At 37.1% G+C, this 24,943-nt stretch overlaps 1 protein-coding gene across 10 annotated transcripts in view; it reads right to left on the bottom strand.

Moving 5' to 3' along the window:
- The window catches only part of LOC110445929 (mucin-17-like), a 146,160-nt gene that overhangs the window by 37,283 nt on the left and 83,934 nt on the right, over positions 1-24,943 (bottom strand). For all 10 annotated transcript variants that reach the window (XM_021490811.1, XM_021490809.1, XM_021490812.1 and 7 more), the window contains 2 exons: positions 21,448-24,599; positions 3,482-3,642 (listed from right to left, as the gene is read on the bottom strand). In XM_021490811.1, the coding sequence (XP_021346486.1) occupies positions 3,482-3,642; positions 21,448-24,599 (3,313 nt within the window). The remainder of the gene's footprint in view (positions 1-3,481; positions 3,643-21,447; positions 24,600-24,943) is intronic.

Here is a 24,943-nt window from a genome sequence, read left to right as displayed (position 1 = left end):
CCCTGGGCAGTTTGGTTATTGAGAAGAAGTTGTTTAAAGTTTTTAACATATTTGACCCCTGTGACCTTGAAAATAGATGAAGGTCATTTATTTGAACAAACTTGGTAGCCCTTCATCCCAGTTTGCTTCTGGCCAAATATCATCACCCTAGGCCTTTCGGTTATTAAGAAGAAGTCGTTTAAAGTAAAATATTGACGCCGGACGACGGACGGACGACGGACGGACGGACAGACAGACGGACGGACGGACGACGGACGGACGACGGACGCCGCACCACGGCATAAGCTCACTTGGCACTTCGTGCCAGGTGAGCTAATAACTATGATGGTTGTAACACAGAAATAACTATAAAAGTTGTAACACAGATATAACTATGATGGTTGTAACACAGAAATAACTAGGATGTTTGTAACACAGATATAAGTGTGATAGTTGTAACATAGATATAAATATGATGGTTGTAACACAGATATAACTATGATAGTTGTATCACACTTACAACTATGATGGTTGAAACACAGAAATAACTATGATGGTTGTAACACAATATAAGTGTGATGGTTGTCACACAGATATAACTCTGATGGTTGTAACACAGATATAACTATGATGAGTGTTACACAGATATAACTATGATGGTTGTAACACAGATATAACTAGGATGGTTGTAATACAGATATAACTATGATGATTGTTACACATATATAACTATGATGGTTGTAACACAGATATAACTAGGATTGTTGTAACACAGATATAACTAGGATTGTTGTAACACAGATATAACTATGATGGTTGTTACACAGATATAACTATGATGGTTGTAACACAGATATAACTATGATGGTTGTAACACTGATATAACTATGATGGTTGTAATACAGATATAACTATGATGGTTGTTACACATATATAACTATGATGGTTGTTACACAGATATAACTATGATGGTTGTAACACAGATATAACTATGATGGTTGTAACACAGATATAACTATGATGGTTGTAACACAGATATAACTATGATGGTTGTAACACAGATATAACTATGATGGTTGTAACACAGATATAACTATGATGGTTGTAACACAGATATAACTATGATGGTTGTAACACAGATATAACTATGATGGTTGTAACACAGATATAACTATGATGGTTGTAACACAGATATAACTATGATGGTTGTAACACAGATATAACTATGATGGTTGTAACACAGATATAACTATGATGGTTGTAACACAGATATAACTATGATGGTTGTAACACAGATATAACTATGATGGTTGTAACACAGATATAACTATGATGGTTGTAACACAGATATAACTATGATGGTTGTAACACAGATATAACTATGATGGTTGTAACACAGATATAACTATGATGGTTGTAACACAGATATAACTATGATGGTTGTAACACAGATATAACTATGATGGTTGTAACACAGATATAACTATGATGGTTGTAACACAGATATAACTATGATGGTTGTAACACAGATATAACTATGATGGTTGTAACACAGATATAACTATGATGGTTGTAACACAGATATAACTATGATGGTTGTAACACAGATATAACTATGATGGTTGTAACACAGATATAACTATGATGGTTGTAACACAGATATAACTATGATGGTTGTAACACAGATATAACTATGATGGTTGTAACACAGATATAACTGTGATGGTTGTAACACAGATATAACTATGATGGTTGTAACACAGATATAACTATGATGGTTGTCACACAGATATAACGCTGTTGGTTGTAACACAGATATAACTATGATGATTGTTACAGAGATATAACTATGATGGTTGTAACACAGATATAACTAGGAAAGTTGTAATACAGATATAACTAGGATGGTTGTAACACAGATATAACTATGATGGTTGTTACACAGATATAAATAGGATTGTTGTAACACAGATATAACTATGATGGTTGTTACACAGATATAACTATGATGGTTGTAACACAGATATAACTATTATGGTTGTAACACTGATATAACTATGATGGTTGTTACACATATAAAAATATGATGGTTGTTACACAGATATAACTATGATGGTTGTAATACAGATATAACTATTATGGTTGTAACACTGATATAACTATGATGGTTGTTACACATATAAAAATATGATGGTTGTTACACAGATATAACTATGATGGTTATAACACAGATATAACTATGATGGTTGTAACACAGAAATAACTATGATGGTTGTAACATAGATATAAGTGTGATAGTTATAACATAGATATAAATATGATGGTTGTAACACAGATATAACTATGATAGTTGTATCACACTTACAACTATGATGGTTGAAACACAGATATAACTATGATGGTTTTAACACAGATATAACTGTGATGGTTGTAACACAGATATAACTATGATGGTTGTAACACAGAAATAACTATGATGGTTGTAACACAGATATAACTATGATGGTTGTTACACAGATCTAACTATGATGGTTATAACACAGATATAACTATGATGGTCGTAACACAGATATAACTATGATGATTGTTAGACAGATATAACTATGATGGTTGTACCCCATATAAACTATGATGGTTGTTACACAGATCTAACTATGATGGTTATAACACAGATATAACTATAATGGTTTTAATACAGATATAACTATGATGCTTGTAACACAGATATAACTATGATGTTTGTAACACAGATATAACTATGATAGTTGTATCACACTTACAACTATGATGGCTGAAACACAGATATAACTATGATGGTCGTAACACAGATATAACTATGATGTTGGTTACACAGATATAACTATGATGGTCATAACACAGATATAACTATGATGGCTGTAACACTGATATAACAATGATGGTTGTAACACAGTTATAACTATGATGGTTGTAACACAGAAATAACTATGATGGTTGCCACACAGATATAAGTGTGATGGTTGTAGCACAGATATAACTAGGATGGTTGTAATACAGATATAACTATGATGGTTGTTATGTAACACAGATATAACTAGGATGGTTGTAATACAGATATAACTATGATGGTTGTTACAGAGGTATAACGAGGATTGTTGTAACACAGATATAACTATGATGGTTGTAACACATATAAAACTATGATGGTTGTTACACAGATATAACTATGATGGTTATAACACAGATATAACTATGATGGTTGTAACACAGATATAACTATGATGGCTGTAACACTGATATAACTATGATGGTTGTAACACAGATATAACTATGATGGTTGTAACTCAGATATAACTATGATGGTTGTAACACGGATATCATACAAAATTAGTTGTACAGACAAATGGTATAAACTACGATGGTAACAGTATGCTACATGGATATATCGACAAGCTGATTCCAGCAATGTGATATGGAAATATTATAAATCATGTTGATTAAGTCACATTTACATCTTAGTTACCTCTTCTTGGATCACTGGATCTGAGGTCACCACTAGGTGGAGTTGCTGAGGCAATGATTTTGGCAAGGCCACGAGGTAAGAGCCTGAGGATCTGTTGCACCTTACTGTCCTGGAGCCCAGTCAGCTCTGTGTTGTTGATTGCTAGGAGGTAATCTCCAGTCCTGATGTGGAAATAACACAAGGAAACCTTTAGTTGTGATAAATAGGTATACCCATTGGTGTACTACTTTGTGATGTGATAAATAGGTATACCCAATGGCGTGCTACTTTGTGGTGTGATAAATAGGTATACCCAATGGCGTGCTCCTTTGTGATGTGATAAATAGGTATACCCATTGGCGTGCTACTTTGTGGTGTGATAAATAGGTATACCCATTGGCATGCTACTTTGTTATGTGATAAATAGGTATACCCAATGGTGTGCTATTTTGTGATGTGATAAATAGGTATACCCATTGGTAGGCTACTTTGTGATGAGATAAATAGGTATACCCAATGGTGTGCTATTTTGTGATGTGATAAATAGGTATACCCATTGGTAGGCTACTTTGTGATGAGATAAATAGGTATACCCAATGGTGTGCTATTTTGTGATGTGATAAATAGGTATACCCATTGGTAGGCTACTTTGTGATGAGATAAATAGGTATACCCAATGGTGTGCTATTTTGTGATGTGATAAATAGGTATACCCATTGTCGTGCTCCTTTGTGATGTGATAAATAGGTATACCCATTGGTAGGCTACTTTGTGATGAGATAAATAGGTATACCCAATGGTGTGCTATTTTGTGATGTGATAAATAGGTATACCCATTGGCATGCTACTTTGTTATGTGATAAATAGGTATACCCAATGGTGTGCTACTTTGTGATGTGATAAATAGGAATACCCATTGGCGGGCTCCTTTGTGATGTGATAAATAGGTATACCCAATGGTGTGCTATTTTGTGATGTGATAAATAGGTATACCCATTGGCTTTCTACTTTGTGATGTGATAAATAGGTATACCCATTGGTAGGCTACTTTGTGATGAGATAAATAGGTATACCCAATGGTGTGCTACTTTGTGATGTGATAAATAGGAATACCCATTGGCGGGCTCCTTTGTGATGTGATAAATAGGTATACCCATTGGCGTGCTACTTTGTGATGTGATAAATAGGTTATATACCAAATGGCGTGCTCCTTTGTGATGTGATAAATAGGTATACCCATTGGTGCGCTACTTTGTGATGTGATAAATAGGGATACCCATTGGCGTGCTACTTTGTGATGTGATAAATAGGGATACCCATTGGCGTGCTACTTTGTGATGTGATAAATAGGTATACCCAATAGGCGTGCTACTTTGTGATCCTCTACCCTTGCTTTTAAACAGACAAAGCCTGATGGATAGCAGAATAGCTCACCTGTTCCTCATATAATTTAGATAAAAATCATTATAAATACATGTATCTCAACATGTTGTAGGTTGCTAAACTGGTCTTGTAATTTTCAGCATTATGTTTTGTTGTTGTACAATTAATGTAGGTAATCATACAAATATGGGCAACACTGAAGTTACATCATGTGTTACATATATATATATATATGTTTATCTGAATAATACAATACATTCTTACATGTATATCATTATGATAAATGAGCAAAGAGCTTTGAAATCAATGTAAAGTAAATGAAATATAGATAAAAGAAAGCCCTTTTGGCCCCTAGAATATGAGTAATGGGTCAGCACACTACACTTTTTATCATTATCACCTCAAGCTTGTGTTATTCAACAGCTTATTGAGTGTGGTGATCCAACACTGCACAAACAAGCAAATTCGTGGAATTTGTATCCCCCGCTTGCAGGACATATTGTAGATTAACATTATTGAGTTTAGGTTAAAACATGTGAGTATCATGCTGTTGAGACATAATGTATAGCTTGAAACTTGAAGAACAGCCCTATAACTTATTGATTATCCGTTAATATGCACAAATCACACCGGTTGGAAAACTTAGCATGAGTTGGATGTGCATAAGGAATTTGGTTGAAACATCTTAACAATATCTACAGCAACAAGTAGTAATTGTAATGGGGGACCATTAAAGATGTCCCCAAAACTGCCCTCATAGTCGCAAAGATGCATCAGAAAAGGATCGCATTGCCGTATAGTACACCTACATTGTTCATACTGAGGGAAATTGAGCAATTTCTAAATTGCAACCAATCAGAATCCTCTGTGTAGTTGCTATGGCAACGGAACGTATGCGTTTAAATTTGCAGTCCCCTAATATCCCTATATACCAATTTTCATCAAAATCTAACAATATCTAAATTTCGACCAATCAGAAGCCTCCGTGTGGTAGCTATGGCAACGAAACCGATGCGGTTGAATTATGTTGTCCCCTAATATTCCTAAATACCAATTTTCATCAAAATCGAACCAAGTTTGAAGAAAATCGGTTTACATTTGTTGTAGTTATTGCACGGAAACGAAGCGCGGAAGATAATGAAGTGTTTCATTATTCAAGGGGCCATAACTCCGCTAAATGGGGTCAGCTGAAAGTGGTCATCAAACTTGGCTGAGCCCTTAAGGCATTTAACCCTGTGACCAAGTTTAAAGAAAATCGGTTAATATTTGTTGTAGTTATTGCACGGAAACGAAGCGCGACAGACAGACGGACGGACAGACAGACAGACCCAAATTAATATCCCACTTTTCAGTGAAAGCAGGGGATAAAAACCTAAACCAAGTGGCATTAAGCTGTATCGGCTCCTAAAATATAATCAGGTGTAGAGCAGATGTAACCATACCATCAAAGAGTTCATGAGGTATCTTGTCATCAAGTGGTTTTAAGACTGACACACTGACAAAGCGATGACTATGTAACCCCTTACCTAAATGCAGGGTATAAAATAGCTCGGAAATAAAAACGAATAGAAATAAGAGAAATGAAATAACATGGTTGGAAATGTCTTACTAATCAAAGCAAAAATATCTCTACAAGTTTCTATCTAAAATTCAAACCAATCAGATGAAGTAACATTAGGACACACAGAAACATTGTATTCTCCTTTTATAAGTAGGAGTCACACCCTAGAATGTGAAACATGCTTTTCTTATTAATATTGCAATATTTTTCATATTTTACAGAAAATATTTATTTACCTTGATACTTATTTCACAAGCCTGCTTATTATAGTGTCTAATAAACCAATGCATCAGGTAAATTCCATTCTGGAAAGAATTTGTCTTTACTATATTTTTTAATGCCAATCCAAAAAACTCTTGTTTTGCCTTTATTTACTATAAACCAGAATTTTGTTACAAAGCTATAGAGTTCATAAAAGTTTCTTTCTTAGATATCTATATTCATACCTTTGATATTCTTATTAGTTCTAATTTTTGAAGCATAAATTAACCTGGTCTTTTCCCCTATACATTGTACCTGCAACAAAACCTGTCTGATCCCTATCTAGGAATTTCTCTAATACTTTTTTTTAATCGTCCCGCTATTGATCCTGATGCTATTTTATACACTATGTGAAATAAAGAAAAAGGCCTCCAATTCTTCAAAAACTGTCTGGGTTTATCTCCCTTGGGTAGAACATGTAATAGTTCACCATTCATATATCCATAGTTCAGTGATCTTACAACAAAGTCATACCTGCTAAGTGACCCGATTTTGTCGGTTTACACCCGTAATTTTAGCCTTCCAAAAACATTTCTTTTATTAACAAGAGGTCCAAATGGCCTGCATCGCTCACCTGATATTAATCTCACACTTGTAATCTTAAAAGTGGACTAAAATACAGCTACAGGCAGAATATCAGTGTTTGATTCATAAGAACGTATTAAAAGATTTAAACATATGACGCCTGTGACCTTGATGTCGAACAAGGACATTAGATTGAAAGTGGGTCAAGGTCATTCATTTGAACAAACTTGGTAGCTCTTCATCCCAGCATGATTCTGGCCAGATATCATGAGCCTGGACCTTTTGGTTATTGAGAAGAAGTTGTTTGAAAATTTCAAGACATTTGACCTCTGTGACCTTGAAAGTTCGTCAAGGTCATTCATTTGAACAAACTTGGTAGCCCTTTATCCCAGCATACCACAGGCCCAATATCAGTTCCCTGGGCCTCTTGGTTATTGAGAAGAAGTCATTTGAAAAATTTAAGACAGCTGACCCCTGTGACCATGAAAGTGGGTCAATGTCATTTATTTGAACAAACTTGGTAGCCCTTCATCCCAGCATGCTACAGGCCCAATATATGAATCCGGGGCCTTTTGGTTATGGAGAAGAAGTCGTTTGAAGATTTTAAGACATGTGACCCCAGTGAACTTGAAAGTAGGTCAAGGTCATTCATTTGAACAAAACTTGGTAGCCCTTCATCCCAGCATGCTACACGCCCAATTTCAGTACCCTGGGCCTTTTGGTTATTGAGGAGTCGTTTGAAGATTCTAAGACATCCGACCCCAGTGACCTTGAAAGTGGGTCAAGGTCATTCATTTGAACAGACTTGGTAGCCCATTATCCCATCATGCTTCTGGCCAAATATCAACACCCTGAGCATTTCGGTTATTCAAAAGAAGATGTTTAAAAGTTTTTAACATATTTGACCCCTGTGACCTTGAATATCGGTGAAGGTCATGAATTTGGACAAACTTGGTAGACTTTCATCCCTGCATGATTCTGGCTAAATATCACCATATTGGTCCATTAAGTTATTCAGGAGAAGTTGTTCAAAAAACTTTTAAGACAATTGACCCCTGTGACCTTGAATATGAGTGAAGGTCATTCATTTAAACAAACTTGGGAGCCCTTCATCCCGGCATGCTCCAGACCCAATATCAGTAAATTGGGTTTTTTGGTTATTCAGAAGAAGTTGTTTAAAGTTTTTAACATATTAACAAACTTGGTAGCCCTTCATCTCAGTTTGCTTCTGGCCAAATATCATCACTCTAGGCCTTGCGGTTATTAAGAAGAAGTTGTTTAAAGTAAAATATTGATACCAGACGCTGCAACATGCTAAAAACTAAATACAGAACTTTTCAATTTCTTATGGCATAGTAAAGCAGACAAAATAAAAAGAGGAATTATTATCAAAAACTACTATGAAGGGGACTTAAAAATGTTACACATCAAATCTTTTATAGACTCGTTAAAATTAACCTTGATCTGTAGACAGTATATATACATCAGAGGGAAAATGAAAAATAGTATTTAAAACGTTTGGAAATACAGATAAATTTGCGGGTATAGTGCGCACTCGGGTATAGTGCGCAGGTACGTTTTTGGGGTCAGATTTGAAAAACAAGAGGCCCAAGGGCCTTAGCGGTCACCTGAGTTATATCATAGGTACTTGTAGCTTTATTTTATTGTTTAGATGTGATGTGGAAATCAGCATGTAAACTAAGTGAAATTCAATACTTGTCATGTCATCAATGGATAAGAATTTGAAAATATTGGTAAATGTTCCCTTTGGGGCCCCGCCCTAGCCCCTGGGGACGGGGCAGGAATCCCAATTTTACAAAGTAATACTCTCATTCACCCAGGATGATTCTAACTAAGTTTGAGTAATTTTCTGCTGAAAATGGATAAAATATATACCGAAAAATGTTATTTCCCTATATAAACTATATTAAACTTTACCCCCTCCCTAAGGGAGAACGGATAGCTCGGGGGTCCTGAAATTTACAATTAAAAAAACGCCCCTGATGATTTTCTTTGCATGCAGAGAAAATGAATGTAGTACCTCTGAGTCTGGAAGTGAAAAATTTGGAAATATTGGTTAATTTTCCCTTTGGGGCCCCGCCCTGGCCCCAGGGGTTGGGGTAGGATTCTCAATTTTACAATTTGAAACCATCTTCCTCCAAGGATAATTCTCACCAAGTAAAAATAATTTCCTACAGAAAGTTGTCAAAATATACCCAAAAGTGTTATTTCCCTATATAAACTATAGTAAACTTTACCCCCTCCCCAAGGGAGAACGGATAGCTCGGGGGTCCTGAAATTTACAATTTAAGTAAAGCCCCTGATGATCTTTCTTTCCACGTAGAGAAAATCACTGTAGTACCTCTGAGTCTGGAGAAGAAGATTTTTGAAATATTGATTAATTTTCCCTTTGGGGCCCCGCCCTGGCCCCAGGGGTTGGGGTAGGAATCCCAATTTTACAATTTTGAAGCCTCATCTACCAAGGATGATTCTGACCAAGTTTGAAAAAAATCCATCCACTGGTTCTTGAGAAGAAGTTGAAAATGTAAAAGTTTACGCACGACGCACGACGGACGACGACGGACGAAAAGCGATTAGAATAGGTCACTTGAGCAAAGCTCAGGTGACCTAAAAAGAATGAAAAAAAAATGAGTACGCACCCCCTTTTTGACATGACAACATCTACCTAAAGAAGTGTGCACTATACTCGCATAAATACGATATTTGAGCTAATTGTGGTTTAGAGTAAATTTTAAAATGCCAGCAGAATAGTAAAAAATATCTATTCTGGAAAGATGTCTTATCAAGTTGGAGTAAGTTAGCTAAAACGGTTGAAAGTTTGGGATATAAAAAGGAAAGTATTTTCAAAATACCTATCGGGTACAATAATTCAGTTAAGATAGAAATAGGAGTATTTTATTTTATATAGAATGGTTTAAAAAAGGAACAATACTAGTTTATGACTTAGTTAAAGAAAATGGTGATGGTATGTTTTACAATTATCAAGAATTTATATAGAAATTTAACATTAATACAGAATTTCTTACATACCAAAGTATCATTAACTCTATAAAAACTAGTAAAATGTCTGTAAGACATAAATGCCCCCGCTCATGGATGGGACAGGACAGAACAGGATGGACATGGGCAACACTACATGTATATTATTTTGGCATAATTTTCAAATTAATAGGTATATAAGGATAGTATATATTTCTTTTAGGAATTTCTTCCTGCAATATGATTTTTATGCCCCCGCCATTAAATGGGGGGGGGGCATAAAAATCATATTGCAGGAAGAAATTCCTAAAAGAAATATATAATATCCTTATATACCTATTAATTTGAAAATTATGCCAAAATAATTTAATCTCCACTGAAAGGAATAAATGGGATGATTTTTTTTTTAATTAAGAAATATGGAGACAAATCTATACCATTCCATTTAAAGTTACCCACAATACAAAATTGCAATGGCTTCTGTTTAAAATCAATAATCATATCTTAACTACTACTTCATATTCTTTTCAGATACATGTTACAAAAGTGAACTAATGGTAAACTATTATCATGTCTTAAGACACCATTTCCTCCCTTCCTACGTCTTAATTGTCTCTTTTCCTTGTCTTTTTTTTTTTTTTTCCTGCTAAAACAGTACATAAAATTACATTCAATGTTAAAACGTTCACTTCATAACATTTTTTTTTCTTTTTCCTTGCTTTATTATCATATAAGATAGGTAATTTTCCTTTTGTTTGTGTTGTTGATTTTAATAGAATACAATATCAATATGGTAAATGAAGGCAAAGTATGCATTGTTGAAAGAATGTAAATGAGTGAGCGTCACTGCTGACTAGAATACATATTAAATGTTGATAGAGAAATGTACTGTAACCAAAATTCTGAAAAAAAACACCCACCAACATGTGACAACCATATTGCAGACTGAAACGACTGTAAAATGCTTGAAAGGCTGGATTAGGAGGGAAGGGGAATCAATGAACAGAGATGAGGGGGGGGGGGGCACCAAATCATCCCCAATCTTCCCCTTAGTGGATGTTAAAATGTTTCCAGTATTTCTCTGACTGCTTGCAGTATTTAACAGTGTTATTTGGACAAAAAAATCGATATTATTCTAACAGCTGACTTTACTGAATAAGCCACAATAACTTAATATAAGCGAGTTGTTTTCAGCAAGACATTCTTTGTTTGACAAAAAAAACACCCAGATGTTTTCAAAAGCTCACAAAATAAACTTTCAGTTACTGTTTGTGTTCAAAACAAACTAAGCATATATGGACATTTCTTAATCTATTTAATAACAAATATATAGCTGGTCTATCTTGCTTGTTATTGTAGCGAAACTGTACTGGGTCAATCGTCAGTGACCAGCTGCCTCAATGGGTAGTGTGTCTATCTAGAGTTCGGAGGGTCCCGATGTAGTAATGTGAAACCCTATAATGGTGATATGAACCATGGTTTGTTTCTGACCACCTTTTATCATTAATTTTCTTTTAGTTTACTTCAATCTGTTGTCCTCTCTATATATATATACATATATTTATAACAAAAAAAGATCTGAGGTTGAGAAATAAAGCGTGGGGCGGGGGGCTTCACTTTATCATAATGTGAAGGGTTTCAGCATATTGTTTTAATTTGACATTTTATAAACCAAATCTGTTTTAGTTCACATCAGCTTGTTGTCTTCTGGCCCAGGCAGCTCAAAGGTTTGATAACTTCAACCAGTAATTAATGAAAAAATAAAGTTGTTGTCAAGAAGAAACAAGTGTTTTCAGAGCAAAAAGAATCCTCAAACATATCAATCTTATTGTCTCAACCAATCTATAGCTGTGAAAAGATATCAGATGTTCTTGACTTTGTTTTATTTATATTTGGATCTTTCACTAATTACATATTAACTTTAACCAAACTTTGAGCAACAGGGACATTTGTTTAGGACTGACAATAGCTAGAGAATCAGTGAAATTCCTCTGCTCATATAGTGTCATTGTGTGTAATTATCTGGAGAGATAATCTCACCCCACAGGTCACCTACTTGAAATATCTTGCTTTCCTTTATGCCAGGTAGGATGAATTGATTTGCCTCAGTGAACATATTAAATGTTCCTTAACCTATTATTATCAATAACTTCAGCAAGCCCATTTTTACCACTGAATGGGAAATTTTCTCTGGTTTTGATAATCATTATAATAAATACTATCTAGTGAGTTTTATAAAATTCAGATGAACGAAAATGAGTTTGAGCTTTAGCTTATAGTTATAAGTTTTGGCACCGTCTTTGCCATTCACCATATTTTAAGGACAAACTGTAATATAAATGTATATCTATAACAATTCTGATATTCCAGTATGGGCAACAGGGACCACACACAAAGAGTTTATAAACAGACTTTATTGCCAACAGACATTTATGGGGGATAATTTTTCAAAAAAGGGATAAAGATGATTCTTGGGTATTCTTTTAAATATTGAGGGTTTTCTGCATCTTTGTAAAAATACAACTCACACTTCAGTTAGACAAAATATCTCTTTCCTTTTCACTAATTGGCAACAGAATGGCAATTATTATACTTTAATCATTGTTGGATTATTCTATATAGCTTTACATGTATCAAGTGTTTATCTATCCATACATGGCTTGCAGCAGACAAAAACACTGAACAGATATGGGCAGATTTTGATACTTTCAGATGAACCTCAAGTGTCACAGTAAAATGTCAATTTTGTCTTCATAGCATTTAAATGTACCAACATATAAACATCTCTAAATAATCTAAAGAATAAATCACTAAACGATTTAGGGATCATAAGATATATATGCCCAGCCCAGTGTGACCCCTTATCTTACATATCTATTGGCCTTGAAGCATATATAAAACTTGTGTGAGGTAGTGAATGGTCCTCCTTATATAACACATGTCATTGATGTCACCACTCAGGATTCATTCTGTTAACTATTTGTAAAACTTGTCTTCCCTTAAGACGGACTCAATAAACAGGATGTTGGACATGGTTATCCTCTTTTATAAACATATGATTTGCCCTTCTAATAAAAGCTGTTTGTTGAGAATATCTGCTTTTGTTATTCAAATTTCAGGGTATGAAGAAAATTGAATTAGAAATGTTTGCCCAAGTCTAACCTATATCCTTTGTTCCAAAATAAAAAAGACAAGAGGCCTTAATGCTCAAACCACCAAGTTTGAATTATTTTCCATCAAAAGTAAGCAAAAGAGAGGTAAAAGTGTTAATTCCCTATATAAACTATAGTAAACTTACACCTTCCCCAGGGGGGAATGGGTGTTTTAGAGGTAAAAAAAATTGCCGGCCATTTTGATAAAGCAGTCCTAAGGACCATTCCATAAATGAAGCACATATAATAATGACGTCAAAATATGAATACACTATGAATACAACGGTTCTCGTGCAAACAATCAGCTGATTTCACACACAATGACCACTTCATATTACGTCGCATTAGTACCATTTCTGAGAATAGTTATCTCCCCTTCTCCGAGATAACATAGTTGCGAGAAATAATAATAAACATTACAAAAATCATGAATGGTGCACCATTGTACTACAATTATTATTCTTTCTAATTTAAAACTTAACAAGACGCCCATGGGCCTTAACGGTCACCTGAGTTCTGATATATTTATACAGAGAGTTGATTTTTGTTTTTAAAACATGAACAGAAATATTATTCAAAGTGACAAAAAAAACAATAAAACCACCTTATTAAATATCTAGCATACATATTTAAGACTAAAAAGTATTTGAAACTAGCACCTCTGATTCTAAACAAGGACAAGAGGCACATAGGGCCTGTATCGCTCACCTGGATATCTAAGCAATCATGGAAAAATATTCTCCAAATGAGATCCAAGGGAATATGCCAGACCCCAATGCCAATTCTTGTAGTATGTCTGTACTAGATTTTTCATGCCTGGCAATTTAATGTATGGTTATGGGGTGGGGATCTTAACTGTTTCCAAGCTGTGACTCAGAAGCGAGATCCCTAGGGGTTCGGTCAGAACCCAGGGTCTATTCTAATATCATGACTTCTTTCGTCTCTTTATGCCCAACAATTGTATATATAGTTTTGGGTTGGGGATCTTAACCATTTCAAAGTTATGACCCAGGGGTTAAGTTCCAAGGGTGGGGCAGACCCCAAGGCCATCCTGGAAGCATATGTGAATTCATCTCTTTATACTCAGCAATTGTATATATGCATGATTATAGGGCAGTGATCTCAACTGTTTCCAAGCTGTGACTATGTAACTAGGTCCCTAGGGGTTCGGTCAGATCCCAGGGTCTATTCTAATACCATGACTACTTTTGTCTCTTTATGCCAAGCATTTGTATATATAGTTATGGCCCCAACATTAGTACAATTTTGAATCCCTGCCTCTCATGAATGCTTCTGACCAAATATGATTGATATCCATGGCATAATTATACATAAGAAGTTTATAGCAATATAGCCAAATTGCCCCCTTTTGGCCCCGCCCCACAGCCCCCTGGGGGGTCAGCCCGACCATTTGTACAATTTTGAATCTCCACTACCGAGGAATACTTCCAGTCAAATATGGTTGATATCCATCTCTTAGTTCCAGAGAAGAAGTCCCTTAAGTCAATAGAGCCCAATTGCACCCTTTTGGCCCCACCCCTCAGGTCCCTGGGGGGCCAGACCCCGGTTTATACAAAATTGGTTCCCCCACCCAGGGATGCTTCTGACCAAATATGAAACAAATTCTTTTATTCCTACAGAAGAAGAAGGATTTTAAAGAATTTACTATGTGTTCCCTATTGGGCCCTGCCCCTCAGGCCCCTCAGGGGCCAGACCCTAGGTTTATACAAAATTGGTTCCCCTTCCCCCAAGGATGCTTCAGACCAAATATGGAACAAATCCTTTCATTCCTACAGAAGAAGCAGGATTTTAAAGAATTTACAATGTGTTCCCTATTGGGCCCCTCCCCTCAGGCCCCTATGGGGCCAGACCCACGGTTTATACAAAATTGGTTCTCCTTTACCCAATGATGTTTCAGACGAAATATGGAACAAATCCTTTAATTCCTACAGAAGAAGTAGTATTTTAAAGAATTTGCTATGTTTCCCTTATTGGGACGCGCCGCTCAAGTCCCTGGGGGGCCAGACCCCCGTTTTATACAAAATTGGTTCCCCCTTTACCCAAGGATGCTTCAGACCCAATATGGAACAAATCCTTTCATTCCTACAGAAGAAGAAGGATTTTAAAGAATTTACTATGTGTTCCCTATTGGGGCTCGCCCCTCAGCCCCTCGGGGGCATGACCCCCGGTTTATACAAAATTGGTTCCTCTTCACCAAAGGATGCTTCAGACCAAATATGGAACAAATCCTTTCATTCCTACAGAAGAAGAAGGATTTTAAAGAATTTACTATGTGTTCCCTATTGGGCCCCGCCCCTCAGGCCCCTATGGGGCCAGACCCACGGTTTATACAAAATTGGTTCTCCTTCTCCCAAGGATGCTTCAGACCAATATGGAACAGATCCTTTCTAATTCTTCAGAAGAAGTAGTATTTTAAAGAATTTGATATGTTTCCCCTATTGGGAAGTGCCGCTCAGGTCCCTGGGGGGGGCCAGACCCATGATTTATACAAATTGGTTCCCCTTCACCCAAGGATGCTTCAGATCAAATATGGAACAAATCCTTTCATTCCTAAAGAAGAAGAAGGATTTTAAAGAATTTACTATGTGTTCCCTATTGGGCCCCGCCCCTCAGGCCCCTCGGGGCAAGACCCACAGTTTATACAAAATTGGTTCCCCTTTACCCAAGGATGCTTCAGACTAAATATGGAACAAATCCTTTCGTTCCTGCAGAAGAAGAAGGATTTTAAAGAATTTACTATGTGTTCCCTATTGGGCCCTGCCCATCAGGCCCCTCGGGGGCCAGACCCACGGTTTATACAAAATTGGTTCCCTTTCCCTCAAGGATGCTTCAGATCAAATATGGAACAAATCCTTTCATTCCTACAGAAGAAGAAGGATTTTAAAGAATTTGCTATGTTTCCCCTGATAATGCTAACCCATCAGCCCCCAGGGGGGCCAGACCCAACATTTATACAAAATTTGTTCCACTTCCCCTAAGGATGCTTCTGACCAAATTTGGTCAAAATCTGCTCAGTCGTTTATGACTAGTAGCAATTTTTTGGAAAAGTTGACGGACGCAGGATGCCACGCCATGGCATAAGCTCATTTGCCCTTCAGGCAGGTGAGCTAAAAATGAAGAAATTTTAGCACACTGACTCCTTTGAGCCCTGCCCTACAGCCCTTGGGGGTAGGGCTGGCTCAAAATGTTCAAAGTATCAAACTGTCAACTCAGGGTTATGATTCCAATCAAGTTATCAACATGTAATATCCAAAGTATCATTTGCCATTATTAACCATAACAAATTTTGCCATCCCCTCCTTCCCCTTCCCCAGGAGTACCGGTAAACGTGACCTCCTAGGGTCATGAAATTCACAATTTTGGTAGAACACCTTAAGACGCTTCCATCTATGAAGAGTATTTGATTCTACCATATCTGGTCTTGAGAAGAAGATTTTAAAATTTCAGTCAATTCAACCTTTTTTAGCCCATCCCATCAGCCCCTGGGGGTCAGTCAGGGCTGATATGTGCAAACCATCAAACTGCTATCCAATACTGATAATGCTTACCGAAATTGAATGACTTCCAATGGAAATTAAACAAATGTTGGTCCAAAATGTGATTGCCCTATATAAACTTTAGTAAAGTTTACCCCCTCCCCTGAGGGGGAAACTTGAGACCCAAGCGTCATGATTGGTTAAACACCTTAGGACCCTTCCATCTATGAAGAGTATTTGATTCTACCATATCACGGTCTTGAGAAGAAGATTTTTGAAATTCAGTCAATTCAACCCTTTTTGGTCCCACCCATCAGCCCCGTGGGGTAAGTCAGGGCTGATATGTGCATACCATCAAACTGCTACCCAATACTGATAATGCTAACCCAAATTGAATTACTTCCAATGGAAATTAAACAAATGTTGGTCCAAAATGTGATTTCCTTATATAAACTATAGTAAAGTTAACCCCCTCCCCAGGGGGAAACCTGAAACCCCAGGTTCATGAAATTCACAATGTTGGTTAAGCACCTTAAGACCCTTCCATCTACGAAGAGTATTTGATTCTACCATATCACAGTCTTGAGAAGAAGATATTTGAAATTTCAGTCAATTCAACCCTTTTTGGCCCCATCCATGAGCCCCTGGAGGTCAGTCAGGGTTGATATGTGCATACCATCAATATAATTACTTCCTATGGAAATTAAATAAATGTTGGTCCAAAATGTGATTTCCCTATATTAACCTATAGTAAAGTTTACCCCCTCCGCAGGGTCAAGAAATTCACAATTTTGGTGAAAATTTAAGATCCTTCCATCTATGAAGAGTATTTAATTCTACCATATCTGGGTCTTGAGAAGAAGATATTTGAAATTTCAGTCAATTCAACCCTTTTTGGTCCTGCCCCTCAGGCCCCTGGGGGCTGGGGACCATATAATTCACAATTTAGGTTGACCTTTGGCCATTGAAGGTTTCTGCAAAATTTCATTGCAATTGGATCAGGGGTTTTGGAGAAGAAGTCGAAAATGAAAATTGTTTACGGACGGACGACGGACGATGGCCAACGACGGACAAAAGGCATTCACAATAGGTCACTTGAGAATTTGTCTCAGGTGACCTAAAAAAAATACTTATAACATTGTCATATTAAATACTGACTTCCGACTCACAATTGGTTCCTCGTAGTCACAAACTTTCTAACACCCTGGTCCAAAATGTCCGGCTGGGTAATCCCCATGACATCAACATGCACATTAAACTCAGAGAACCTGTTTAATGCCACAGGGCACATTATCCACCAACTTATCATCATTTACATCATTCAACTGCTGTACATTTAACTTCAAATGAGCTCTATGCCTACTACTACTGCCTATGGGTGCTCGGCCGACGGGTGCCCTGGATGGTTATTAAAGTAACCGATGGTTTGAAATAGTGCAGACAATTTTTTTTTTAAATATATAATATGCGGTGTTTAATGCGAAAAAAATTCAAATAAGATCATCTTTCAAAAATGAAAGGAATGTCAAGTGTTCTAGATTTTAGATATATATTTTCGTTTCAACAAAATCAGCTGATCTGCAGAAGTTGAACATTTGAAGTTTGTGTGTAGGCTGGAGTTCTGGCTGTTCCTTTTTTATGGTTTTCTAATATTAAATCTACAGAAAGTGTTGTAGCTTTTTTATTGTAGTTCATCATTACGTAAATATATGAATTGAAAGTAAAAAATAATATGTACATTGCGGCAATGAATAGCTGCTTATCTACATATCTTCTGAGGATATGTAGATCAGCTATTGCTATTTATTGCCGCAATGTACATGAAAAAATTCAATTCAATTCCTATATAGCAAATCTGGGTCTGGAGAAAAAAATTGTTGAAATTTTGGCCAATTTTACCCTTTTTGGCCCCCTGGGGGTGATTCAGGGTCTTAATTTTCATACCATCATATTGCAATTAAATAATGTTGATTCCGACCAAGTTTGAATTATATCCTACTAAAAATAGACAAAATATACCCAAAAGTGTATATTTCTATATAAACTTTACCCCTTCCCCAGAGGGGAACGGATAACTCAGGAGTAATAGCATTCACAATTTTGATAAAGCACCTAGAGACCTTTCCAACCATGAATTGTATTTGATTCAAGCATATCTGTGTCTGTAGAAGAAGATTGTTGAAAATTTTGCCAATCTGACCCTTTTTGGCCCCACCTCTCTGAGGCCCCTGGGGGTTAGATCCATATAATTCAAAATTTGGCTTTTTCTTTGAATAAAGAACATTCCTGCGAAAATTCCCCATTGAAATCGGTTCAGTGGCTTTTGAGAAATTATGTACGATGCACGCCAATGGACGAAGACAGACCGCATGAGCAATCAAGCTAGCTTAAAAGTAAAACCTTTCCTATAAAAAGTGATGAAGTCAAAAACTAAATGGCAAATGTACAATTACCTAAAGGTACCAGTCATTTGATAATGTTTCATAACAAAGAGGCGCAGAGGACCTGTATCGCTCACCTGGATAATAAAGCAACCATGGGAAATTACTCTTATTACATAAAATCCCCTCAAATTATACAAAAGGAGAAGGATTGTAAATATCAAAAACCTCAAATTTCACTATTTGGCCCCATTCCTCTCCACCCAAAGGGGCCACACCCTCCATTTATATAAAAATTAGTCCCCTTAGCTCAAGGATGCTCCTGGCCAAATTTGGATGAAATCCCTTCAATAGTACATAGGAAGATGGGTTTTAAAGACTTACCCCCCAGTAAGCCTAAAATTCCCCTATTGGGCCAGCCCCTCTAGCTGCACCCAGAGGGGCCACACCTTCTGTTTATACAAAATTCAGTCCACTTTACTCAAGGATGTTCTAGACCATCTTTGGATAAAATCCCTCCAATGGGACAGAAGGAGAAGGATTTTAAAGATTTAAACCTCAAATTCCCCTTTTGAGCCCTTCCACTCTGCACTCAAAGGGGCCACACCCACCAATTATACAAAATTGAAACCCCTTGGCCCAAAGATGCTCCAGACATAGCTAGGATAAGATCCCTTTATCCCTACGATAGAATAAGGACTTTAAAGGTTTTACCTCTATTTCCCCTATTGGGCCAGCCCTTCTTCCCTCAGGGGGTCCAAACCCACCATTTATACAAAACTGAGGCCCCTTGGCCCAAGGATGCTCCAGACCAAATTGGGATGAAATCCCTTAATCCAAAGAAGAAGGATTTTAAAGGTTTACCACTATTCCCCCTATTTGACCTCACCCCTCTGCCCCAGGACGGGAGTCACACCCACCATTTATACAAAATTGACTATCAGGATAATATCCCTTTATCCCTAGAGTAGAAAATAGATTTTAAAGGTTTTACCTATATTTCCTCTATTGGGCCCGCTCCTCTGCCTCCAGGGGGGCCACACCCATCGTTTATATATAATTGAGTCTCCTTCCTTTGCCCAAGGATGCTCCAGACCAAATTGGGATAAAATCCTTTAATCCCTATGGTAGAAGGATTTTAAAGGTTTACCTATATTTCCCCTATTCGGACCCACTCCTTTGCCCCAGTATTCCTCTGCCTCCTCTGTGTCATCTGACCATGTGGAAAATGATATATTTTGTCTATTTAACCCAGATATATTTGGGAAGAATTTCCATTTTCAGGTGCCATTTGTTCAACCGATGATAAAAGGTAAACACTGATGTCATGCTTTATGTCAGATGTCTATTTCAATCAATCAAATCCACCAATACATCAACACATGAAATCAGCAGGCGACAGATTTACAAATACTATTTGAAGTCACCTTCATGGTAAGTTCAGCGCAACATTCTCAACATGTGCTTGACAGGTTTTGAGTAGATTTGTGTTTGTTTGTCCGCTAGCAAATCTTCAAATACATACAAAATTAAATGTGAGTATCAGGTACTCTCATTCCACAAATGAAACTAGTCCTACAACACACTTGTCTCACGGTACATTTGCGGGGAGGTTTTTGACAGAGCATTACAAATTTTGTCTGTTGGAAAATAATACATTCTCACACATTGTCTATCATCCAATAATTTGTGGTTATTAACAAATGAAAAGTGTTGTTACATAGCAAACGTGCTAGAATAACAAATAAATCGCTGCTGCACAACTACCTAAGGGTATCAAATTTCATGAGATTGTATACCAGGAAAATCCCAGTCAAACTTTCGCCCTTCACTGGTAAAATCCATATTTGCCCAGTTTTAATTTTGCCCTATACATTTAATTACCATGTATGATTATGTAGTTTACTTAAATGTTTACTGTAATGAAATATTCACCCTCATTCCGGCGGCGAAAAAGACAAAAATTAAACAGCAGCAAAAATGCCTCGACAGACAGACACACAGGGATGTGGACCTCCAAACTCTAACCAAGCTACTTAGTCACAAGCAATCATCTGACCTAGTCCCTGCATATTTCTCTCCCTCTTCTAAGTTTTATTCTAAAACAACCGACTATTTACAATCCAGGTAATATGACATAAATATCTCCTTTTAAAAAATAATTTTGTCATTTTGATAAATAAATTTGTTACTTTAATTCTGTTGTTCTAGTCAAAGTTGTACTTACCTAATATTTTTGTCCTTGGCTATGGGACCTGTTAGCTGGACCTCTGTAACCTGTGAATAACCTTCAGCTGTGACCTTTACTTTCATCCCCAATCCCAAAATGCCTTTAAGCACATTGACCTGAAATGGTTCATCCTCTGACCTTGAAGACTTGGCCCCTGCCATGGAGGTTGTTGTGAGAGCAGACCCATGTAGGGTGGACAGAAGGGAAGGTCTAGTGTTGATAGTTGTACTATATTTCACAGGCTTGGGCTGGAAGTTAGTAGTGATTTTCAATGGTTTAATGGAGGACAACGGTTTCATGTTACCTGAGGTCTTGGTTTTCTGGGACCTTATAGTACTCAGGAGACTTGGCTTGGTCACTGCAACAGATGTTGTGTATTTTGTTGATTGTTTTGGTGCAGATTCTTCAGGTGGGTCCTCTTTCTTTACAGGCTTAGCCTGTTTATCACCCTCAGACATTTGTGATGCACAAGACGAAATTGAGGTGGGAGACAGCACAGATCCAGGAGATTTTGGGGAGACTGATGGAGATTTGGTGACATTTATTTCAGTTGTTGATGATTCTGATTCTTTGCTAGTATCCATGGATAACATCACAGCTGGAGATGCAGCCCTAGGTGGCGAGGATGGAGATTTTCTGTCTGGATATATACCTTTCCTTGACCTCGGAACAGGAGATCTAGGTACAGGAGATTTAGATGGGGTGGAATCAGTACCTGACTTCATGGTAGGAGAATGGGTCAAGGCCAATGGAGACACCAAAGGTGATGTTAATGAAACAGAAACACTCTGCGGCATCAAAGACTGGCCTCCACAAGGGTTTGTATCTATCAAAACAGCATTTTTTAAGGTCACAGTATTTTCATGTGGCAGAGGCTGATTTGGATCGCAGTCTATATTTACAAAGTTGTTAACATTGTTATCTTCAGCAATACACACAATTGTTTTGTGAGTTGGCTGTGGATCTGTCAGATTCCTCTCGGACATTCCTCTGTCTGTTTTTGTTAGGTTTTCTTCCAGTATTATTGAGACATTTTCTTCCTCATTTTCATCGGTTAATTCCTCTATTCTTGAGGTGATCATATGTTCCTTTTGTCTAGAGTTCTTCTCCAAACTTTGCCAATCATGAATCTTTTCAACACTGACATTGATGATATTTTCACCTGAAACAGGCCTAGATTTTTGCTGGTTATTCACAGGTGTCACTGTGACCCCAACATTTTCACCAGAGACAGATGTAGACTTGTTGTCCACGGCAGTGACAGAGAGCTCACCAGAGACAGATGTAGACTTGTTGTCCACGGCAATGACAGAGAGCTCACCAGAACTAGAGACAGATGTAGAGAGCTGGTTTGTAGATAGCCCTGTAACACTACTGGCTTCTGTTGATGAAATATTGGTTTCAATTTTTTCTGATTTTATGTCAGATAAGACATTTAATACACCTCCTTCACCCTCTTGTCCATCACACGATTTTGATGCTTTTGTCCACTTATCTGTCATAAGAACAAGCTGAACAGCTCTCCATGCATTTTCACGTTTTGCTTCCTCAGGAATGATAAATGTCTCCTCAATATCAGTACCCAGTTTTTCTTCCAGAATCCTCGAACCTTGCTCTTTCTTAACATAGATAGGAGAAACTATTTCCTCCATGCTTTCTTCTGATTCACTAGATTTGGATTTTCGTGGTTGGAGTTTAGGTCGAGACGGTACTTTTTCTCGTGGAAGACTTGTATCAAGGTGTGGCATAGGACTTTCATATATAGGCACTTTATTTTCTCTCTCAATTGATGCAGGAATAATAACCTCTTCATCAACAGAAGATTCTGGGAGGTCAAACACTGAAGCTGGTAGTTTGCTGAACTTACTGTACTTACCCCAGTTAGGGGGGGTAGACATTTCTCTTTTTACCTGTACAGGCACAATGTTTTCATCATAATTTAAGTTTGTCACCACATTTTTGCCTAAATTTGTATCTCCATGAATAACATTTTTCAGTTCATATTTAGCTTGGTCTCCATCACTACGTGATGAACCATTCGCCCTCTGGTTTGAAGGAGGGTTTCTCGGTTTGTTTTGAGAGTTGTATGTGACACAAACATTGGATTGCTCCACAGATTCAGCTCCATGAGATGTGCTTTGTTTGTACGACATAATGGAGTCATCCTCTGATGTTAAATAGCTATCAAAAACATCCATGACTTGCCTTTGTTCTCTGAGTGTGTCATATCCATAACTGTTCATTGATTTATCTGGAAATTCTAAGGAAGCTTCATCAAAATTGGTCTGTTTCACTTGAGAAGATTTATTTTCTTTTCCATTTTGTGTACTTAAGTCTAATTCCAGTTCTTGTGAACTTTCCTGAATTTGTGTCAAGGAATTCCCTCTTTTTCTCTCCTGTGATCGATCTAAGCCACTGGAAACATCTCTAAGCTGTAAACCCTTGTTGTAAGGCTCAACCCTGAAAGATCCGGAGATTGATGGTGCATAGTCACTAAGAATATCGTCAATATTTGTTGTTGGGACATGTTCGTCACCTGTATCACTAGCTCCTGCCTCACTCGTCAATCCAGCATCATCAGAGAACTCAGCAGGAGGTGGCAGCGCCAGGCTCCAAGGATCAGAGGAATTTGATGCCATTTTTGCCTTAACAAGTTTTTGGTGTTGAGATTTCAGAGAGTAGTCAGAATCTTGGTCAGACACATTGGATTCGGAAGTGTATTTCTGAGGTGGATGTCTGGTAGGCACACGGTTTTGTTGCTTGACGTTCTTAGCAAACATTTGATTAACCCTATCAGAATTACTCTTGTCATGATTAAAATGAAATCCACTCAAAACAACATCATTATCACTCTCAGATTCAAGTCCAGAATTTGGATAAATCTCCTGTTCCTTTGATGATGAGACTTTTGATTGTTTAGATCCTACACCATTGGCAACGATCACTGATATTTCCATAGGAGTGTCATTCGCAGTTTGGCGAAGGACTTCTAGTTCAAGATCACCGTGTTGAGCCTCATTTTTGAGAATACTCAAACATTTAGCCTGGGCAAGATTTTGTAGACTAACTGCATTACAGGACACCAGACGATCTCCAACCTTGAGTTTGGTCGACCTAGCTGCTGCTCCACTGGGTAGTAATCTCTTTACCTGGAATAAATAAATGAGTTGTTTATAGTGATTGTTATACAATGTATAAGGAAAAACAAAACAGCATGTGCCTTTCCATCAAAATTATGACTTCAGCCAACTTATAATCGGCATAAATATGCAGCCAGGTTACATGTAGTACTGACAAACACTGGGATGTTTCTAACATAAAAGATGAACAAACCTTGAGACATACTCATAATAATACATAATCATGACAAAAAGACATCTATATCAGTTAATGTATGTAAAGAAGCCGCTAACATTTGGATAGTGTTCAAGGAGAAAACATTTGACCTTTACCCCAAACCATACTGTTTACATATAAGAGAAAAGAATTCAAA

This window comes from Mizuhopecten yessoensis, unplaced genomic scaffold (genome assembly GCF_002113885.1).
Source record: "Mizuhopecten yessoensis strain PY_sf001 unplaced genomic scaffold, ASM211388v2 scaffold2421, whole genome shotgun sequence".
NCBI classification, from domain to species: domain Eukaryota; kingdom Metazoa; phylum Mollusca; class Bivalvia; order Pectinida; family Pectinidae; genus Mizuhopecten; species Mizuhopecten yessoensis.
Note: the sequence above shows the minus strand (reverse complement) of the source record. Positions and strands in the feature narration are given on the sequence as shown.